At 35.3% G+C, this 17,371-nt stretch overlaps 1 protein-coding gene across 1 annotated transcript; it reads right to left on the reverse strand.

Annotated features, from left to right (window-relative positions):
- Nucleotides 1-6,910: 6,910 nt before the first annotated feature.
- LOC142163132 (uncharacterized) lies at nucleotides 6,911-9,167 on the reverse strand. Its single transcript, XM_075220386.1, has 4 exons — nucleotides 9,081-9,167; nucleotides 8,072-8,221; nucleotides 7,699-7,968; nucleotides 6,911-7,456 (listed from the first exon to the last, which is right to left on the reverse strand). The coding sequence occupies exons 1-4, from the start codon at nucleotides 9,165-9,167 to the stop codon at nucleotides 6,911-6,913; spliced, it is 1,053 nt and encodes a 350-aa protein (XP_075076487.1).
- Between the last annotated feature and the right edge of the window lie 8,204 nt (nucleotides 9,168-17,371).

Here is a 17,371-nt window from a genome sequence, read left to right on the forward strand (position 1 = left end):
ATATTGAGGGATTTTCATACTTCTATGCTTATAGCTTTGATTGTGTTTAGCAAGGTTCAAGAAGGGGTTCGCCTTATATATGGAATAATACTCCTGTAACAAAGGCATGGATGTTTGTTTAATTTGGAGAACTAGCTTGGCTAAACAATTCCCTATAAAACTAGTTTAATTTTTCACTCATTTGATACGCGTCTCCTTATAAATTCTTTCCTCTTTTTTTTTTTTGGGGGAGGGGGGGGGGCTTGTAGCCTGTATGTATTCGACAGAGTAATTTGATTATTATTTACCTTTTTCCATTTAAATAGACAGTAAAATAGCTTTAACGTTTCAGGAAAATTTTATTTTGTGTCTCATACAACTTACACTAGTTGTATGAGGCATCTTTTTTGTCTTACGGTTTTGTGGACCAGGATTTTTATGGACCCAAAAATATAAGATTGGGATCCATAAATTTGTGAGACAAAAAGGAGCATCACACAACTAATGTCAATTGTCTGAGTCACACAATAAAACTTCTCCATCTCTTACTAATAAGTTGTATGAAATGTAGTATCAAGTATGAAAATTTTTATTACGAATAAAAATGAAAATTTCAATTCTAGTTTTCGATTTCAGAAGGATTCTTTTAACTTTATGTCATCATTCTTTAATTTCCTTTACGTATTTACATTAGCATAAAATTTCTAGTGCCTTTAGCCTTTTCGTTCTTAGTACACAAGGTGAAATTTAAAATTACATTTTATTTTTGTTCTATTTTATTCAATAATGGGTTAAAAAATGAACATCTCTAACTATTAAGTTGTTCGTCCGAAATATTAGGTACGAGAATTTTTTGTTGCAAATAACGCATAAAAAACAGTAAATTTTCGAATTTTAATTTTCGACTTTATGGAAGAACTTTTGCCTAAGCCATCACTCTTTACTTGGCGTGTTTAAATTAGATTAAAATTTCTACTGCCCATTCGATTTTTCGTTCTCCGAGTACATGGTGGAAATATCAAAATTAACTTTCCACAAAAAGGGAGGAAAATCAAGAAGTGACTTTCTGTTCCTTTTCTGTTTCCTATTTGAGATTACAAATATTGATCACACGTCCAAAATTTTATCCAACACATAATTGGACGAACGCAATGCAAACAAACAACAAAGTTTTGCTTAAATGAGTAATTCAACTTTATAGGAGTTGGTTGATATCTATATTTTTAGTGGATCATACTTATTTTTTTAGTATTTTTTTTATTCTTACTCGGTGGGCTCGATTGGAAAATCTCATAGTTGGGGTAAAATGCTCCTTAATAACGGTAACTCCATATGTAAGACTTCATACACCATATTTTTTTCTAGTTAAGTGCAACATCGGTTTTTCAAATTAGGCTTTGGAGAATTTAAGCCAAATATCATAATGTACCTGTACATAGTTAAGTCAATAAATTGCAATTGTTACACAGAACAATAGATAGAATGTTTTTCTTTCGTTGGACATGCAATACCTCCAATGACTGGACTTTTCGTTTAATTATTCCATTTTAATTTAACTGAGTTTTATATATATTGATGCATTAGATACTAGATAAGACATATATGGATCAGATTCATACTTGAAGGGGGATTGACCACAAGAAGATGAAGAGGTATTTGCGGCATAGTGCATACTAGAGACTGAGAAGTTACGTTGAGTGCTTTTGCATTTTCATTTCACTTACGATTTTTTAATATTTTCATTCGAAATTCGAAACAGAAACAAGTAGACCATTTGGTCTGGACGTTGTGGGTCGAATATCAGTAAAGATTTAGAGGTGAACAATTTAGTGTGATTGATGATAACATTATTTTACATATAAGTTTTCTTTTAATTTCACGGCTTTAAGTTTTGAAACTTGGTAATGTAACTGTTTACCCCTAAAACGGTGCAATTAAATTTGTTACGTGGTTTATAGACAAGCGAACTAATTTGATCCAAAAATAATAAAAAAGTGATAGAAACTAAGGATCCACCAAACTGCATAGAGAACTTGGTTCCCACAGAACACACATACAACAGTAAGTGAAAGACACAGCAGAGTTTTATGTAGAAAACTCCCAGCTCACGGAATTAAAAACAACGACCTAGACTCGTAGAATTTCAACTTCACTAACTGAGCAAACTTTAGATTACAACCTATTATAATCTAGGAATTAATCTATTAATCCCTCACCTACTTGTAATAACTCTATTACAAAGCTCACACTTTGACTAACTCTAGCCAAAACACAAACACAAGGTTTATGATTTTACAAATAATCTGCTAGGGAATGCTTCTAAGTAAGCTGAGTAGGAGTTACAAATAGATAACACTAACAAAGATACAATAATACTAAGGACATATAACAAACTCAGTGCTGGGATCTGGTCCTTCGTTCTGTTGTTGTTTTGTTCTTCAAGTCTTAGAGTCACTTGAAAGTTGGCAGCACACTTGAGAGAGAGACTTGATGACTTAGGGTTTGCAAGTGTGTATTCTCCCTTATCTCATGTTGGTAATATATAAGTGAGGTCATTGGGATGATGTGTGCAATTATCTGGTACAAGGCATACTCCATAAAGTAATTGTTGCACTGTTTGCATGTGCAGAGAAACAATGCAACAACTTTTATAGCTGTAGAGAGTTGACTTGTATTGTCACCGAAGGAACTGATAGCCATTTGTTTCCTCTACTGTTTCTTTGACTCAAGTTGTTGGAACTTGTGACAGACATAAGACTTGGTTCTCTTGAGCACTTTGAGGATGTGTAACAGGTTCTCAATCTGGTTCTCATGTGAAGTTTGTTAGATCATCAAAATACAAAAAGGTATATAATCTTGAAGAATAGTAGAGAACCAGGTCTTGTGTTCCTTTGAAATACCTTAGAATCCTCTTGGCAGCTTTCAAATCAGATTCCTTTCGACTTGATTGGAATCTAGCACATAATCTCACACTTAATACAATATCAAGTATGCTAGCTCTGAGATACAAAAAAAGAACCAATAATACCTCTGTACATAGTTTTGTTCACATGAGAACTAGGTTCATCCATGTCCAGACGAGTGGCACTGGCAATAGGAGTATTTTTGGTTTTTGAACATTCCATCTCAAATCTCTTCAGGAGCTCTTTAATGTACTTCTGCTGACTTATCATCAGTCCCTTAGAAGTTTGCTTAACTTGCAAACCTAAGAAAAATTCAATTCCCTCATCACGCTCATTTCAAATTCGCTTCCCATAAGCTTGGCAAACTGATCACACAAATAATCATTTGTTGCACCAAAGATGATATCGTCAATATAAACTTGCACAATGAGCAGGTTCCTCCCTCGTTTCTTCAAAAATATAGTGTTGTTAATTTTTCCTCTTGTAAAACCATTTTTCAGAAGGAACTTGGACAACCTTTAATATTATGCACGAGGGTCCTATTTCAACCCATATAGTGCCTTGTTAAGTTTGAATATATATTTAGGATGCTCATGACACTCAAAACCAGGTGGTTGTTTGACAAAGACTTCTTCCTTTAAATACCCATTCAGAAATGCACTCTTGACATCTTCGTTGCATCTTCTTCGTTGGATTCCTTGACTTGACTCATCAGGTCAGCCTTTTCATTTGCCACATCAATAACTTCTCCACGAACCTTTGATTGCTCTCCGTCTTGATCAATCTTATCATGTAAATAATTCACACATAAGTGGTATGATTCATCAAAGATCACATGTATGTTTTCTTCAACACATTCAGTCTTTTTGTTGTAGACCTTCTATGTTTTACTTTGTGAGGAATATCCAAAAAGATTCATTCATCACTTTTAGCATCAAATTTTCCCAGCGCTTCCTTACCATTATTGAGAGTAAAACATTTGCATCCAAACATTCCCAGGTGAGTTAGCTTGGGTTTTCTTCTGATTAGCAACTCATACAGGGTTTTGTTTAAGAGGGACCTGATCATGCACCTGTTTATCAAATAGTAGGCAGTGTTGACTGCCTCTGTCCGAAAACCTTTTGCTACACCACTGTCAATCAACAATATTCTTGCCATGTCTTCAAGAGTCTTATTTTTCCTTTCCACAACACCATTTTGTTGGGGTGTTCCGGGAGCTAAAAAATGGTGACTTATACCATTTTCAGCATAGAATTCGTCCAAATTTTGTATTTTCGAACTCTGTGCCATAATCAGATCTTATGCTTATAACATTATGGCTCATCTTCACTTGAATCTGCTTTACAAAGGCAACAAAAATTGGAAAAGTTTCATCCTTTGTTCTGAGGAACAAAGTCCATGTGAATCTGGAGTAGTCATAAACTATGACGAAAATACACTTCTTTCCTCATCTACTTGGCACCCTCATAGGTCCACATAGATCCATATGAAGGTGATCAAGTGGCCTTGAGGTTCTTACTTCCTTTTTGGGCTTGAAAAAGGACCTGACTTGTTTTCCTCTTACACATGCATCACATACTTTATGATCCTTGAACCTTGACTTGGGTAGCCCATAAACTAGATCCTTCTTGACCAGCTTGTTCAGCAATGAAAAGCTTGCATGTCCCAATATTTTATGCCACAGCTCAGCATCATCAACAAAAACACTCAAACATGTAAGATCCCCATTGTTCAAATACTCAAAATCAGCAATATAGATATTTTTGAATCTTTTTGCCATCAGAACCATTTCACCAGTTACAAGATTAGTGACAGTGCAAGCCTTTGATAAGAATTCAACTTTGTTTCCTTTGGCGCAAATTTGAGAGACGCTCAGTAGGCTATATTTCAAGCCATTCACATGGTAGACATTCTCAGTTGAATGAGTAATTGTCATCCCAACTCTTCCTACTCCCAGAATATATCCTTTTTTGCCATTGCCAAAGGATACGCTCCCTCCTTGGAGGGCTTTGAGTGAGAGAAAATCATTAGTGCTTCCAGTCATATGCTTAGAACAGCCACTATCCATACACCATCTTTGTTTGCTTACTTTCACTGCTCCCTGCACAAGAAAATCAAGGATTAGACTTAGAAACTCAAATCAGTTTGGGTCCCTTATAGTGTGGAAAATGGAGAATTAAACTTCTTCTTGTCCAAGAAGGCACCACACATTTTTATTAGAGGAACCAGGTTCTTTAGAAGTAGTAACTTTTTCAACAAAAACTTTATTTTTCTGTTAGGACTAAAATCTAGCTTTACATGTTTCTTTACAGTGCTCAGTGTTGTCATAGTGACTACAAAGCCAGTTATCAGGGATAGTTACATACTTGCTATGTGAATTGTAGGGAGTCTTTTCCTTTTGGAACCCGACTCCCTGCATGTTCCCACCATTGCTTGTAAACATGGCAGTGATTGTATCAGAGGACCAGGTCCACTTTAGAGATTTTTCTAGGTCATTTTTAACTCTGCCTAGATCTTTGTGAAGCTGTCTGTTTCTTTTAAGTTCAGAACACATACTAGATTGTACCATTATGAGCTCATTTTCAAGCTTAAAGTGCGCCTCACTTGCAATTTCCTTTCCCTTTTGGGTATTCCCAGAACTGTTTTCCCTTTTAAATTCCTTAATTGTTTCTTTTAGATCCACAACTACTACCAACAGGTCACTTTTCTCTTGCTCCACATTTTCAATTTTCTCAATTATAGCATCTTTTTATTTCTTTAAATCCTCAATGGTTTCTTTTAAATTAACCACTACGACTATCAGATCATCTCACTCATGTTCTAGCTCTCATAGTTCTATAGTTAACACATTTTATCATTGATGAGATTATGATAAGCATAAATTAGAACATTTGCCAAGGATATAAGCTTCTTTAGAGAGTAAAACTTCAAATTTTTTTGAACATTTAGAAAGTTTACCTTATCGTCATCATTATTTTCATCTTCATCATCATCATATTTTTCCATCAGGGCAAAAATAGAGTCATATTCAGCTGCTTCGCTTTCAACGGCCATCATGGAGGTGTCACTTGTATAACATCTTCCCCAGATTCACTGAAAAAATCTCCTCATGCAGCAAGAGCTTGTTTCACAACATTGTCAGCAACATCTTTTCTCTTGAGTCTCCTATCAAAAATCGGGTTCCTCTTGACTGTTTTGTCTGTATTGTGCTTGTATTGGTATTGCTTGTAGAGAGGATAGTCTTTGATAAAATGTCCTAAATTTCCACATTTATGACAGAAGTCATAGCCTTTTGGTCTGCTGGAGCTGCCCCTTTTTGAAATGCTTCCATTTCTGTGAACCATTTTCTGAAATATTTTTGTCATATAAGCCATGTCAGAAACCTCACCACTTGAGTCATTGTTGTCAGACTTGAGGACAAGATTCTTCTCCTTTTTTGGTTCTCTTATTTCATGGTCCTTCTTTTTCTTCATTTCATAGGTCTTCAGATTTCCGATGAACTTATCAATAGTCAGCTTTTGCAGATTCTTTGCCTCTGTGATAGCATTGACTTTGCTTTCCCACGAACAAGGTAATACACTAAGTATTTTCCTGACAAGTTTTTTCCTTGGAATAATCTCTCCTAGAAAGTGAATCTCATTGATGATGGAGGTGAACCGAATATTCATGTCCTAAGTGGACTCATCATCCTTCATCTTGAAGAGTTCATACTCAGTAGTGAGCATGTCGATCTTTGACTGCTTGACTTGAGTTGTTCCTTCATGTGCAGTTTGGAGAGCCTCCCAGATCTCCTTGGCAAATTGACAGGCATTCTGTTACATTCACTTGGTCTAATATCACACACGAGGATATTTTTTGCTCGTAAGTTTTTCTCTATATCTTTGCGGTCAACATAGTTGTACTCATTCCTTTTATTTAGAATTGTCACTGTTGGCTCGCTAATGGTCTTCTTAGGAACTAAAGGACCATCGCAGATAACATCTTATCATGTGCATCTTTCACACATAAGTGGTGTGATTCATCGAAGATCACATGTATGCTTTCTTCAACACATATAGTCCTTTTTTATAGACCTTGTATGCTTTATTCAACACATATAGTCCTTTTTTATAGACCTTGTATGCTTTACTTTGTGGGGAATATCCAAGAAAGATTCTTTTATCACTCTTGGCATCAAATTTTTCCAACACTTCCTTACCATTATTGAGAGCAAACCATTTGCAGCCAAACGTTCTCATGTAAGTTAGCTTGGGTTTCCTTTCGTTCAGCAACTCATATGGGGTTTTGTTTAAGAGGGACCTGATTATGCACCTGTTTATCAAATAGCAGGTAGTGTTGATTGCCTCAGCCCAAAAACCTTTTGCTACACCACTATCAATCAGTATCGTCCTTGCCATGTTTTCAAGAGTCCTATTTTTCCTTTCTACAACACTATTTTGTAGGGGTGTTCTACGAGCTAAAAAATTGAGACTTATACCAATTTCAGCATAGAATTTGATAAATTTTGCATTTTCAAACTTTGTGCCATGATCAGATCTTATGTTTACAATATTATGACTCATTTTCACTTGAATCTGCTTCACAAAGGCCGCAAAAACTGGAAACGTTTCATCATTGGTTCTGAGGAACAAAGTCCATGTGAATCTGGAGTAGTCATCAACTATGACCAAAATATACTTTTTCCTCCTCTACTTGGCACCCTCATAGGTCCATATAGATCCATATGAAGGATATCAAGTGTCCTTGAGATGCTTACTTCCTTTTTGGGCTTGAAGGAGCACCTGACTTGCTTTCCTCTTATACATACATCACATACCTTCTGATCCTTGAACCTTGACTTGGGTAGCCCATGAACTAGATCCTTCTTGACCAGCTTGTTCAGCAATGAAAAGCTTGCATGTCCCAATATTTTATGCCACAGCTCAGCATCATCAACAAAAACACTCAAACATGTAAGATCCCCATTGTTCAAATACTCAAAATCAGCAAGATAGATATTTTTGAATCTTTTTGCCATCAGAACCACTTCACCCGTCATAAGAACTGGTGAGAGTGAAAGTCTTTGATAAGAATTCAACTTTGTTTCCTTTGGCGCAAATTTGAGAGATACTCAGTAGGCTATATTTCAAGTCATTCACATAGTACACATTCTCAATTGAATGCGTGAGTGTCTTTCCAACTCTTCCTACTCTTAGAATGTATCCTTTTTTGCCATTGTCAAAGGACACACTCCCTCCTTGCAGGGCTTTGATTGAGAGGAAATCATCAGTGCTTCCAGTCATATGCTTAGAGCGACCACTATCCATATACCATCTTTGGTTGCTTCCTTTCACTGCTCCCTGTACAAGGAAATCAACGATTAAACTTGGGAGACCAAATAATTTTGGGTCCCTTGTAATGTGAAAATGGGTGAATTAAACTTTTTCTTGTCCAAGCAGGCATCACACATTTTTTATTGGAGGAACCATGTTCTTTAGCAATAGTTACTTTTTCAACAAAAACTTTATTTTTCTATTAGGAGTGAAATCTAGCTTTACAGGTTTCTTTAAAGTGCCCAGTATTACCATAGTGAGTGCAAAGCCAGTTATCAGGGACAGTAACATACTTACTATGTGGATTGTAGGAAGTCTCTTCCTTTTGGAACCCGATTCCTTGCCTGTTCCCCACGTTGCTTTTATACATGGCATTGATTGTATCAGAGGATCATGTCCACTTTAGAGATTTTTCTAGGTCATTTTTAACTCTGCCTAGATCTTTCTGAAGTTGTCTGTTTCTTTCAAGTTCAGCGCACATAATAGATTTCACCATTTTGAGCTTATTTTCAAGCTTAAGGTATGCCTCACTTGCAACTTCCTTTCCCTTTTAGGTGTTCCCAGAACTATTTTCCCTTTTTAATTCCTCAGTTGTTTCTTTTAGATCCACAACTACTACCAACAAGTCATCATTCTCCTGCTCTACGATTTCAATTTTCTCAGTTAGAGCATCTTTTTATTTCTTTAAGTCCTCAATGGTTTCTTTTAAATCAACCATTACGACTACCACATCATCTCTCTCATGTTTTAGCTCTCTTAGTTTTACAGTTAACACATTTTATCATTGATGAGATTGTGATAAGGATAAATTAGAACATTTGCCAAGTATATAAGCTTCTTTTGAGAGTAAAACTTCAATTTTTTTTTGAACATTTAGAAAGTTTACATCATCATCATCATCTTCATCTTCATCATATTTTTCCATCAGGGTAAAAATAGAGTCATATTCAGCTGCTTCACTTTCAACGGCCATCATGGAGGTGTCACTTGTATAACATCTTCCCCAAATTCACTGAAAAAATCTCCCCATGCAGCAAGAGCTTGTTTCACAATATTGTTAGCAACATCTTTTCTCTTGAGTCTCCTATGAGGAACCGGGTTCCTCTTATCTTTTTTGTCTGTGTTGTGCTTGTATTGATCTTGCTTGTGGAGAGGACAGTCTTTGATGAAATGTCCTGCCTTCCCACATTTATGATACAAGTCATAGCCTTTTGGTCTGCTGGAGCTGCCCCTTTTTGGAATGCCTCCATTTCTGCGAACCATTTTCTGAATTCTTTTTGCCAGATAAGCCATGTCAGCATCCTCACCACTTGAGTCATTGTTGTCGGCCTTGAGGACCAGGTTCTTTTCCTTTTTGGGTTCTCTTCTTTCATGGTCCTTCTTTTTCTTCATTTCATAGGTCTTCAGATTTCCGATGAGTTCATCAATGGTCAGCTTTTGCAGATCCTTTGCCTATGTGATAGCATTGACTTTGCTTTGCTAGGAACTAGGTAATACACTAAGTATTTTCTTATTCCTTGGAATGATCTCTATGAGCACCTAATTTTTTACCATAGTTGGATTTTTTAGTATTTAAATAGCTTTTAAGTTTAATCTTAATATTTTAGTTTTATTTAACCTTTTATAAGTTTATTTTAGATAAATTAAAAATAATAAAAATAGTCACAATTTTACATATTAATTGTGTTCTTGTTCTCAAAATAAAGAAAAAGGTTCCAAATACTTCCTCTGTTCCAGTTTATGTGAACCTATTTCCTCTTTGGTCCGTTCCAAAAAGAATGAACTCTTTCTAAATTTGGTAACAATTTAGCTTAAAGTTACAATTTTACCCTTAATGAGAAGCTTTTATAACCACACAAATACTCTGGGCCCCATTTGAACTTGTTTAGGACCACAAATTTTAAAAGTCTTCATTTTTTACTTAAACTCTGTGCCCAGTCATACAGGTTCACATAAATTGGAACGGAGGGAGTATATATTTTTAAAGGGTCTACTCTATCCTTTTCAAATTAAGAATTTTAATAAATGAATTTTGAATAGTTAGCATTTTTTATCTTTCTATATTAATCAAGTAGGAGTATTATTTTTTATTTTATTAACTAAAAATAAAGAAAGAAAAGAAAATCAACATAAACAAAAAAAAAGAGCCAAACAAGAATTGCCCCATGTCCAAGATTCTCTCTCATCCTTAGTAACATACTTTGGAATTTCTCACATGCACACTCTTTCATCACATGTTTTCTTCACACTTTGTCCTTTCTTCTTGCCTAGCACTTCATATAGAAACAGATCTATACACATAGATACAATAGAGGGCTAAGGGAGGAGGAACGGATAAAAAAGGAAAAAACAAAGGAGGGCCTCTCATCTCTTTCAATTGGAAGAGAACGAGCACATAGATTTTGGAGGAATCTATATCTCTCAAATTAAAAAGAGAGATACACTCACACATAGACCAAAAAAGAACGGCCTCCCACCGCCACAAAAAAAAGACGCTGCCTTCTTCTAAACAACCACCAAAAACCCAGCTTCAACACCCATGAAAACCAGCTCACAAACACCTTAAATCACCGTAAACAGCCACCTTTTTTCCCCGAAAATCAGCAGCGAACCACTGCTCCAAAAACCGCCTTGAACCATCGCGAAACAACCACAAAACGTAGAGCGAGGTTCTGATGTATAGGTTGATCGAGGTGTCAAGCCGTTGGTCTTCCTTTCAATGTCCGATGGGGATCCATCTCACTATTTTGATTCCCCTGTACTGGAAAGGTTCAGATTCTTCAATATAAAAAGTCCAGTTCCTTCTTTCACGGCATTACTCCATTTCTCTTTATATATTCAAACAGCATTTGATTGACTTTGATGGTGCATTACTGTTTCATTTTCATGAATTAAAACAGTGATTATTATTATTATTATTATTATTATTATTATTATTATTATTATTATTATTATTATTATTATTATTATTATTAACAAAAAGATAGAAAAGTTTAATGAACAAATGAATTGGATGTATTGAATTGCTGAATGTAAAAGTTGGATGGTTTGGTTATTCCTTTGAATTAGTCTTTCGTTGTATGGAATTAGAAAAAATATAGGCCCTAAAAAACTAATCTAAGCCGCAAGTTCAAGTTTTTTTTTAAATGTAAAAATGATAAACCAATGGTTTCCTCCATCAATGGTTCAGCAAATCTCCCCACTTTAGTTAGGTGTTCATATTCATCATGTTACAGGCCAATAGTAGTTAAAATGCCCCGTGATCAATCCTACTGGGCCTCTATCGTGTCTGAAATTGAAGCCCATCTTAAGAATGTCATATCAATTAAGCCATCTGAATCTATCTTCGAGCCTATGCATTACTTGACCTTTGCAACACCCAAATCCACAGCACCAGCCTTATGCGTTGCGGCGTGCAAGCTCCCAAAATAAATCAAGGTATGCGTTTGCGCGCCTTTGACCAAATAATCTTGATAATTAAAAAAGCATGATTAATTGTGTACACATACGCGTGACATGATTTTGACATGCCAAATAAAATGAGTACACGTTCGTGTGACTCGTATCAAAATAATTTCATAATCGCAAATAATCAAGCATTTAAAAGCGGTAAAAGGTAAAAGTACGTAAGTTCTGAAATGAGTAATTAAACACTTAATTAAGTCAGGTATGATTAAAGCGACCGTGATAAAATCATGAAATCCGAGAATGCCTAATACTTTCTCCCGGGTTAACAAAATTTCTTACCCGATCTTCTGTATTTCGCAGACCAAAAATAGAGTCAAATTTCCTCGATTTGAGATTTAATATAAACCAGTAACTTGAGACACCATAAATTATTCCAAGTGGCGACTCTAAATTAAATAAATAATACCATTTGGATTAATGTCACTTTAATTGGAAAAACTCCATATTCCCCTCGGAAAAAGGAGGTGTGATAATCTTTCCTAGAGAGTGAATCTCATTGATGATGGAGGTGAATCGAATATTTATGTCCTGAATGGACTCATCATCCTTCATCTTGAAGAGTTCATACTCAGTAGTGAGCATGTCGATCTTTGACTGCTTGACTTGAATTGTTCCTTCATGTGCAGTTTGGAGAGCCTCCCAGATCTCCTTGGCAAATTGACAGGCATTCTGTTACATTCACTTGGTCTAATATCACACACGAGGATATTTTTTGCTCGTAAGTTTTTCTCTATAGCTTTGCGGTCAGCATAGTTGTACTCCTTTCTTTTCTTTAGAATTGTCACTGTTGGCTCGCCAATGGTCTTCTTAGGAACTAAAGGACCATCGCAGATAACATCTTAAAGCTCATAATCTTCAGCCATGATAAAATCATGCATCTTTGTCTTCTACCATCCGTAGTATTGTCCATTGAATCTTGGTGGTCTGTAGGTTGATTGTCCATCTTCAAAGTTTGGTGGAGCAGCCATGTGGATCATTTCTAGGTGTTAGCCTAATAGGAGATCCACCAAACTGTATAGAGAACCTGTTTCTTTATCAGTTCCCACAGAATACACACACATAGTAGTAAGTAAAAGACACAATAGATTTTTACGTGAAAAACTCTCAGCTCAGGGGATTAAAAATCACGACCTACACTCGTAGAATTTCAACTTCACTAACTGAGCAAACTTTAGATTACAACCTATTATAATCTAGGAATTAATCTATTAATCCCTCACCTACTTGTAATAACTCTATTACAAAGCTCACTTTGACTAACTCTAGCCAAAACACAAACACAAGGTTTATGGTTTTACAAGCGATCTCCTAGGGAATGCTTCTAAATAAGCTGAGTAGGAGTTACAAATAGATAACACTAACAAAGATACAATAATACTAAGGACATATAACAAACTCAATTCTGAGATCTGGTCCTTCGTTCTATTGTTGCTTTGTTCTTCAAGTCTTGGAGTCACTTGAAAGTCGACAGCATACTTGAGAGAGAGACTTGATGATCTCGAGTTTGCAAGTGTGTATTTTCCCTTGCCTCATATTGGTAATATATAAGTGAGGTCATTGGGATGATATGTGCAATTATCGGTATAAGGCATGCTCCATAAAGTGATTGCTGCACTGTTGCGTGTGCAGAGAAACTGTTGATACACAATTTTTTCCTCATATATTTTAAATATACATATATACTTTCAAATAGTGAACATGCATTATCATTGGATTTACAAGAATGCACTATTTTTCATAATTTTTCTATAATTTTAAGGGCATTAAATCAATTTATTTTTTGCATTTTTATTGTATAAATATCCAATAATTATCTTTCATATTATTTTTATGATTATTTAATCATCTAAATTCACCATTTATACTAACATAGTGTTTAAATATTTTTAGTGCATTTTTCATAATTACATTTACATTTTTGGCTAAATTACAAATCTTTGCAATAATAGCCCATATTAGTGTATACTTACATTACTTATGCAGAAAATGATCTTTTATATTTTTAAAATGTTAAATAAATATTTTAAATCATTTTAGTGCACAAAGGATATTTTTAGTATGTATTTATTATTTTTATAAACTATTTATTTTTTAAAATTGGGTATTTAAAATCTAGCCATTTTTTATTTAAATCCGGACCAACCCCTATCGCAATACACCAGCCCAGCGTCCCAGCCCAAACCAAATGACTCCTAACCCAATAACCAAATGATGCCCGTTTCTATACCCGACCCAAATCCCCTTTTTAATCCTGGCCGTTGATGTTTCAAGATCAACGACCCCTGTTCACCCTTATCTTTTAATTAACCACTCCTAACCCTAATCCCCCCATTATATACCATCCACCATCCTTAAACTCCAAAATGCTCTCTTCGTCTCTGAAACCCTAGCGCCGTAATCCCATTTTCCCCTTCGATTCCAACTTAGAAATGGAATCCATAGATTATTTCCTTACCTTATTGGCCGTCTCCTATTACTGGTTAAACGGTTATGGTATTACATAATCACTTGCCTAACATGGCAAGTGGATCTCTCTTGCTTTGAACCAAATCTGGTTCGAACCTTCACTTCTTTCCATCTATGTTCATTCTTCGTCTCTTTATGGTATGAATCTCTGAAATTTTCTCGATTCTTCATTTGCCCTAAAGCTAGGGTTCAGATCTTTCAAGATCTATTATAGCTTTTCTATTTTCTGTTAAATATTTCTCTTTAATGTTCCCCAAAAGGGCATGCAAAACATGTACTCCCTCTGTTCCAGTTTATGTGAACCTATTTCTTTTTTGGTCCGTTCCAAAAAGAATGAACCCTTTCTAAATTTGGTAACAATTTAGCTTAAAGTTACAACTCTACCCTTAATGAGAAGCTTTTATAACCACACAAATACTCTGGGCCCCATTTGGACTTGTTTAGGACCACAAATTCCAAAAGTCTTCATTTTTTTCTTAAACTCTGTGCCCAGTCAAATGGGTTCACATAAATTGAAACGGAGGGAGTATGATTTTTCGTAGATATTTCTGACTAAGTTTTACCCTAAAAATTAGGGTTTTTGATTCTTAAAAAATAGAACAAAGTTTGATTCAATATTTAACGTTGCTACACATCTTTATTATAACTTTGCCTTTGATTATTTCCGTCAATTTTACTTACCCTAAAATTAGGGTCTTCGATTCTTTCTTTCATTTTTTCCTTCGATGATTCCGTCTATATGTTTTTATGATTCTTGCCGTTAATTGTTAACCAATTTAACTTACCCTAAACTTAGGAGTCTTTGATTCCCCAAATCTATTTGAGTACCTAATTATTGTGTTAAAATCTCTGACTATATGTTTTACGTGTATATGCACTTGTTACTTCTGGTTTACATTAAATAAGGTTCTGAGTTTTTTTCCTTAATTGACTGTTAGATGTTTCCTTGATTGATTATTGCCATATTTGTGCGCCTAGTCCAGTGCTATTTACACCCCTCCCCTATTCCCCTTTAAACAGACTTAGAACTCGAGTATTTCTTACTACTAAAACTATATCATTCTGCTTTGATTCCTGGACGGCTGGAAGCCAAGGCCAAAAATCTTCTATTGTTTGTTGCTGTTGATAATCATTGCTACATTGCTAAACTTCTTTCTGTTTCATCTAAACTAGTAAGTTATTGAAGCTCTTTTTCTACTGTGTCACTTATTCAGTATGCTATTGCTATTAGACTCATTGCTTTATGTGTTTTACACATGTTTAACTCAGTAGACTAATTAATAAAACCTGTTTAATCATGTATAACTCAAGATTGTCTTTTAATATTGAGAATGCTTTGTTACCTTTCAAACTAGTTCACTATGCATACTTTAGTTGTTAAATGTGTTATCATGATTCTGTATTCTCCGTGCTATAACCTCTTTATTAGTTCTAGCTAATAACTAATATGCTTCTTGACACATTAATTGATCAATGAACCCCTTTTCTATGATTTGTCCTAATCTAAATTCTATACTGTCTTTCATGAAAGCATGCTAATGAGTTGGTCATTATCAATTTAAGATTTCATTTATTTTCATACTTGTTAGTTTCAAGTCTGGTTAGTTTCAATGTGTTTGTCTCTGTTCTATGTGTGATTCTATTCCTAAATATGCTTCCCAATCATGTCCTATACTCTTGTGATTTCTAATTCTCTGCTGGCTGAAATCCAAAGCAATCTAGGCATTGTCCCCTGGCCTTCCTGGTGTGAGTACTGCTCAGGGTTCCTATGAGACCCTCGTGAACTCTGACGCACCAGGATTTGGTCCATAGTTTTCCTTAAACTGTTCTGGTCATTCTTCTCTAATGTGAGCACTGCCCTGGGTCCTTGGGAACTCTGACACACTAAAGATTTGGGTTCTATATGCTTATCTTTGAAATATGGGTGAATCACTCACCATTGGTCATGTTGTACCCATGAACATGGGCTTTGGAGATGCTGCGAGTTGAAGGCCTAGTTTGTCCAGGTATATTTGGGCGTGCTGCAGGCTTCCTATAGTTTATATACTTTGTAATTCATTCATTCGATTGTGGTCTATAATAATTATTTGTAATAACGATTGGGGCAATAGTGAATTGGGAAAACTAGGTTTAGTTTTAACGTTTGCATGAGAATGGGTAGAAATCCTGCCTATAGGTGTTTGCTTGGCTCATTCTGCTATTGTGTTAGATAATTTACCCATATGGTATTTCTGCTATTATATGTTAGATAACATGTCTACGGGTGTTCACTATTATTGTTAGATAACCTGCCTATAGGTTTTACTTTACGCCTAGAAATATTCTGCTGAAAACTTGTCTAAATGTTTAGGTTTGCCATTGCATGATTAGATACCATTCCTATAGGAAATGCAATAACTAAGTTCAACTTACAGCATACTCTGAACTGTTTCTTTAGAAATCATGTCTATAGGTTTTAATTAATTGTTACACTCGTTTAGTTAATATGCATATCTCTAGAAATTAATAAGCGGTTTCAATCATCAAAAAGAAGAATTCCTGCCTATAGGGATAACTATCATTTGTGCCAACTACTAAAATTGGAACTCTGCATAGCGTCTTGCTAAATGCCACTAGAAAGCATACCCATAGGAGTAACTAAATAATTCTGAGTATTCTTCGTTGTTATTACTGTCAACTGTTGAATAAGTCTCATAAATAACTTGTCTATAGGTTTAAACACTTCTAATTATGATCATTAGGCAATTACGCGATCAACTAGAAATTACCTTGCATAAACTGCCAGTGTGATTAAAATCCAGAATCCCATAGAAATCATGTCTATAGGACCTAACAACCTTAACTATTAAAATTGTCGATATGCCAATCTGTTTGTTTGCATTTGCTGCCTAATGTGTGGAGGCTAAATTGAGCCTTTATCTACTCTTGCATGAAAAGTCCAACTTGTTTTGTATGTCGCTTAGTTTTACAATTTTGAGCAACCTAAGTTGAGTCTAGAACCATCTAAAATAGAGGTTCCAATGCCTCTAGGACCGTAGGTAAGGGATGAGTAGTGCACGCATAAGATACGAGTTAGAATTGATTAGAGCGCTTTAGGTAAATAACTTAAACATAGTAATTGGGTAGCAGGAGATGATAGTCTGTGTCCGCTGAATAATATGAGTAACAAGCAGTCTTGTGGGAGTTACGAAGTATTATTTATGTTTCATGGGATGATCCTTTAGGCTAATCGAACTAAATTTG

Source organism: Nicotiana tabacum, chromosome 8, assembly GCF_000715075.1.
Source record: "Nicotiana tabacum cultivar K326 chromosome 8, ASM71507v2, whole genome shotgun sequence".
Classification (NCBI taxonomy): Eukaryota; Viridiplantae; Streptophyta; class Magnoliopsida; order Solanales; family Solanaceae; genus Nicotiana; species Nicotiana tabacum.

What these genes read in the sequence shown, in the direction of transcription:
- LOC142163132 (XM_075220386.1), bottom strand. Translation starts at nt 9,167, where the DNA reads ATGGCCGTTGAAAGTGAAGCAGCTGAATATGACTCTATTTTTACCCTG. An exon ending in ATGAAGATGATGATGATGAT is followed by an intron (nt 8,222 to 9,080) that starts GTAAACTTTCTA and finishes TTCCTTGTACAG; the next exon opens with GGAGCAGTGAAAGGAAGCAA. An exon ending in AAAAAGGATACATTCTAAGA is followed by an intron (nt 7,969 to 8,071) that starts GTAGGAAGAGTT and finishes TTTGCGCCAAAG; the next exon opens with GAAACAAAGTTGAATTCTTA.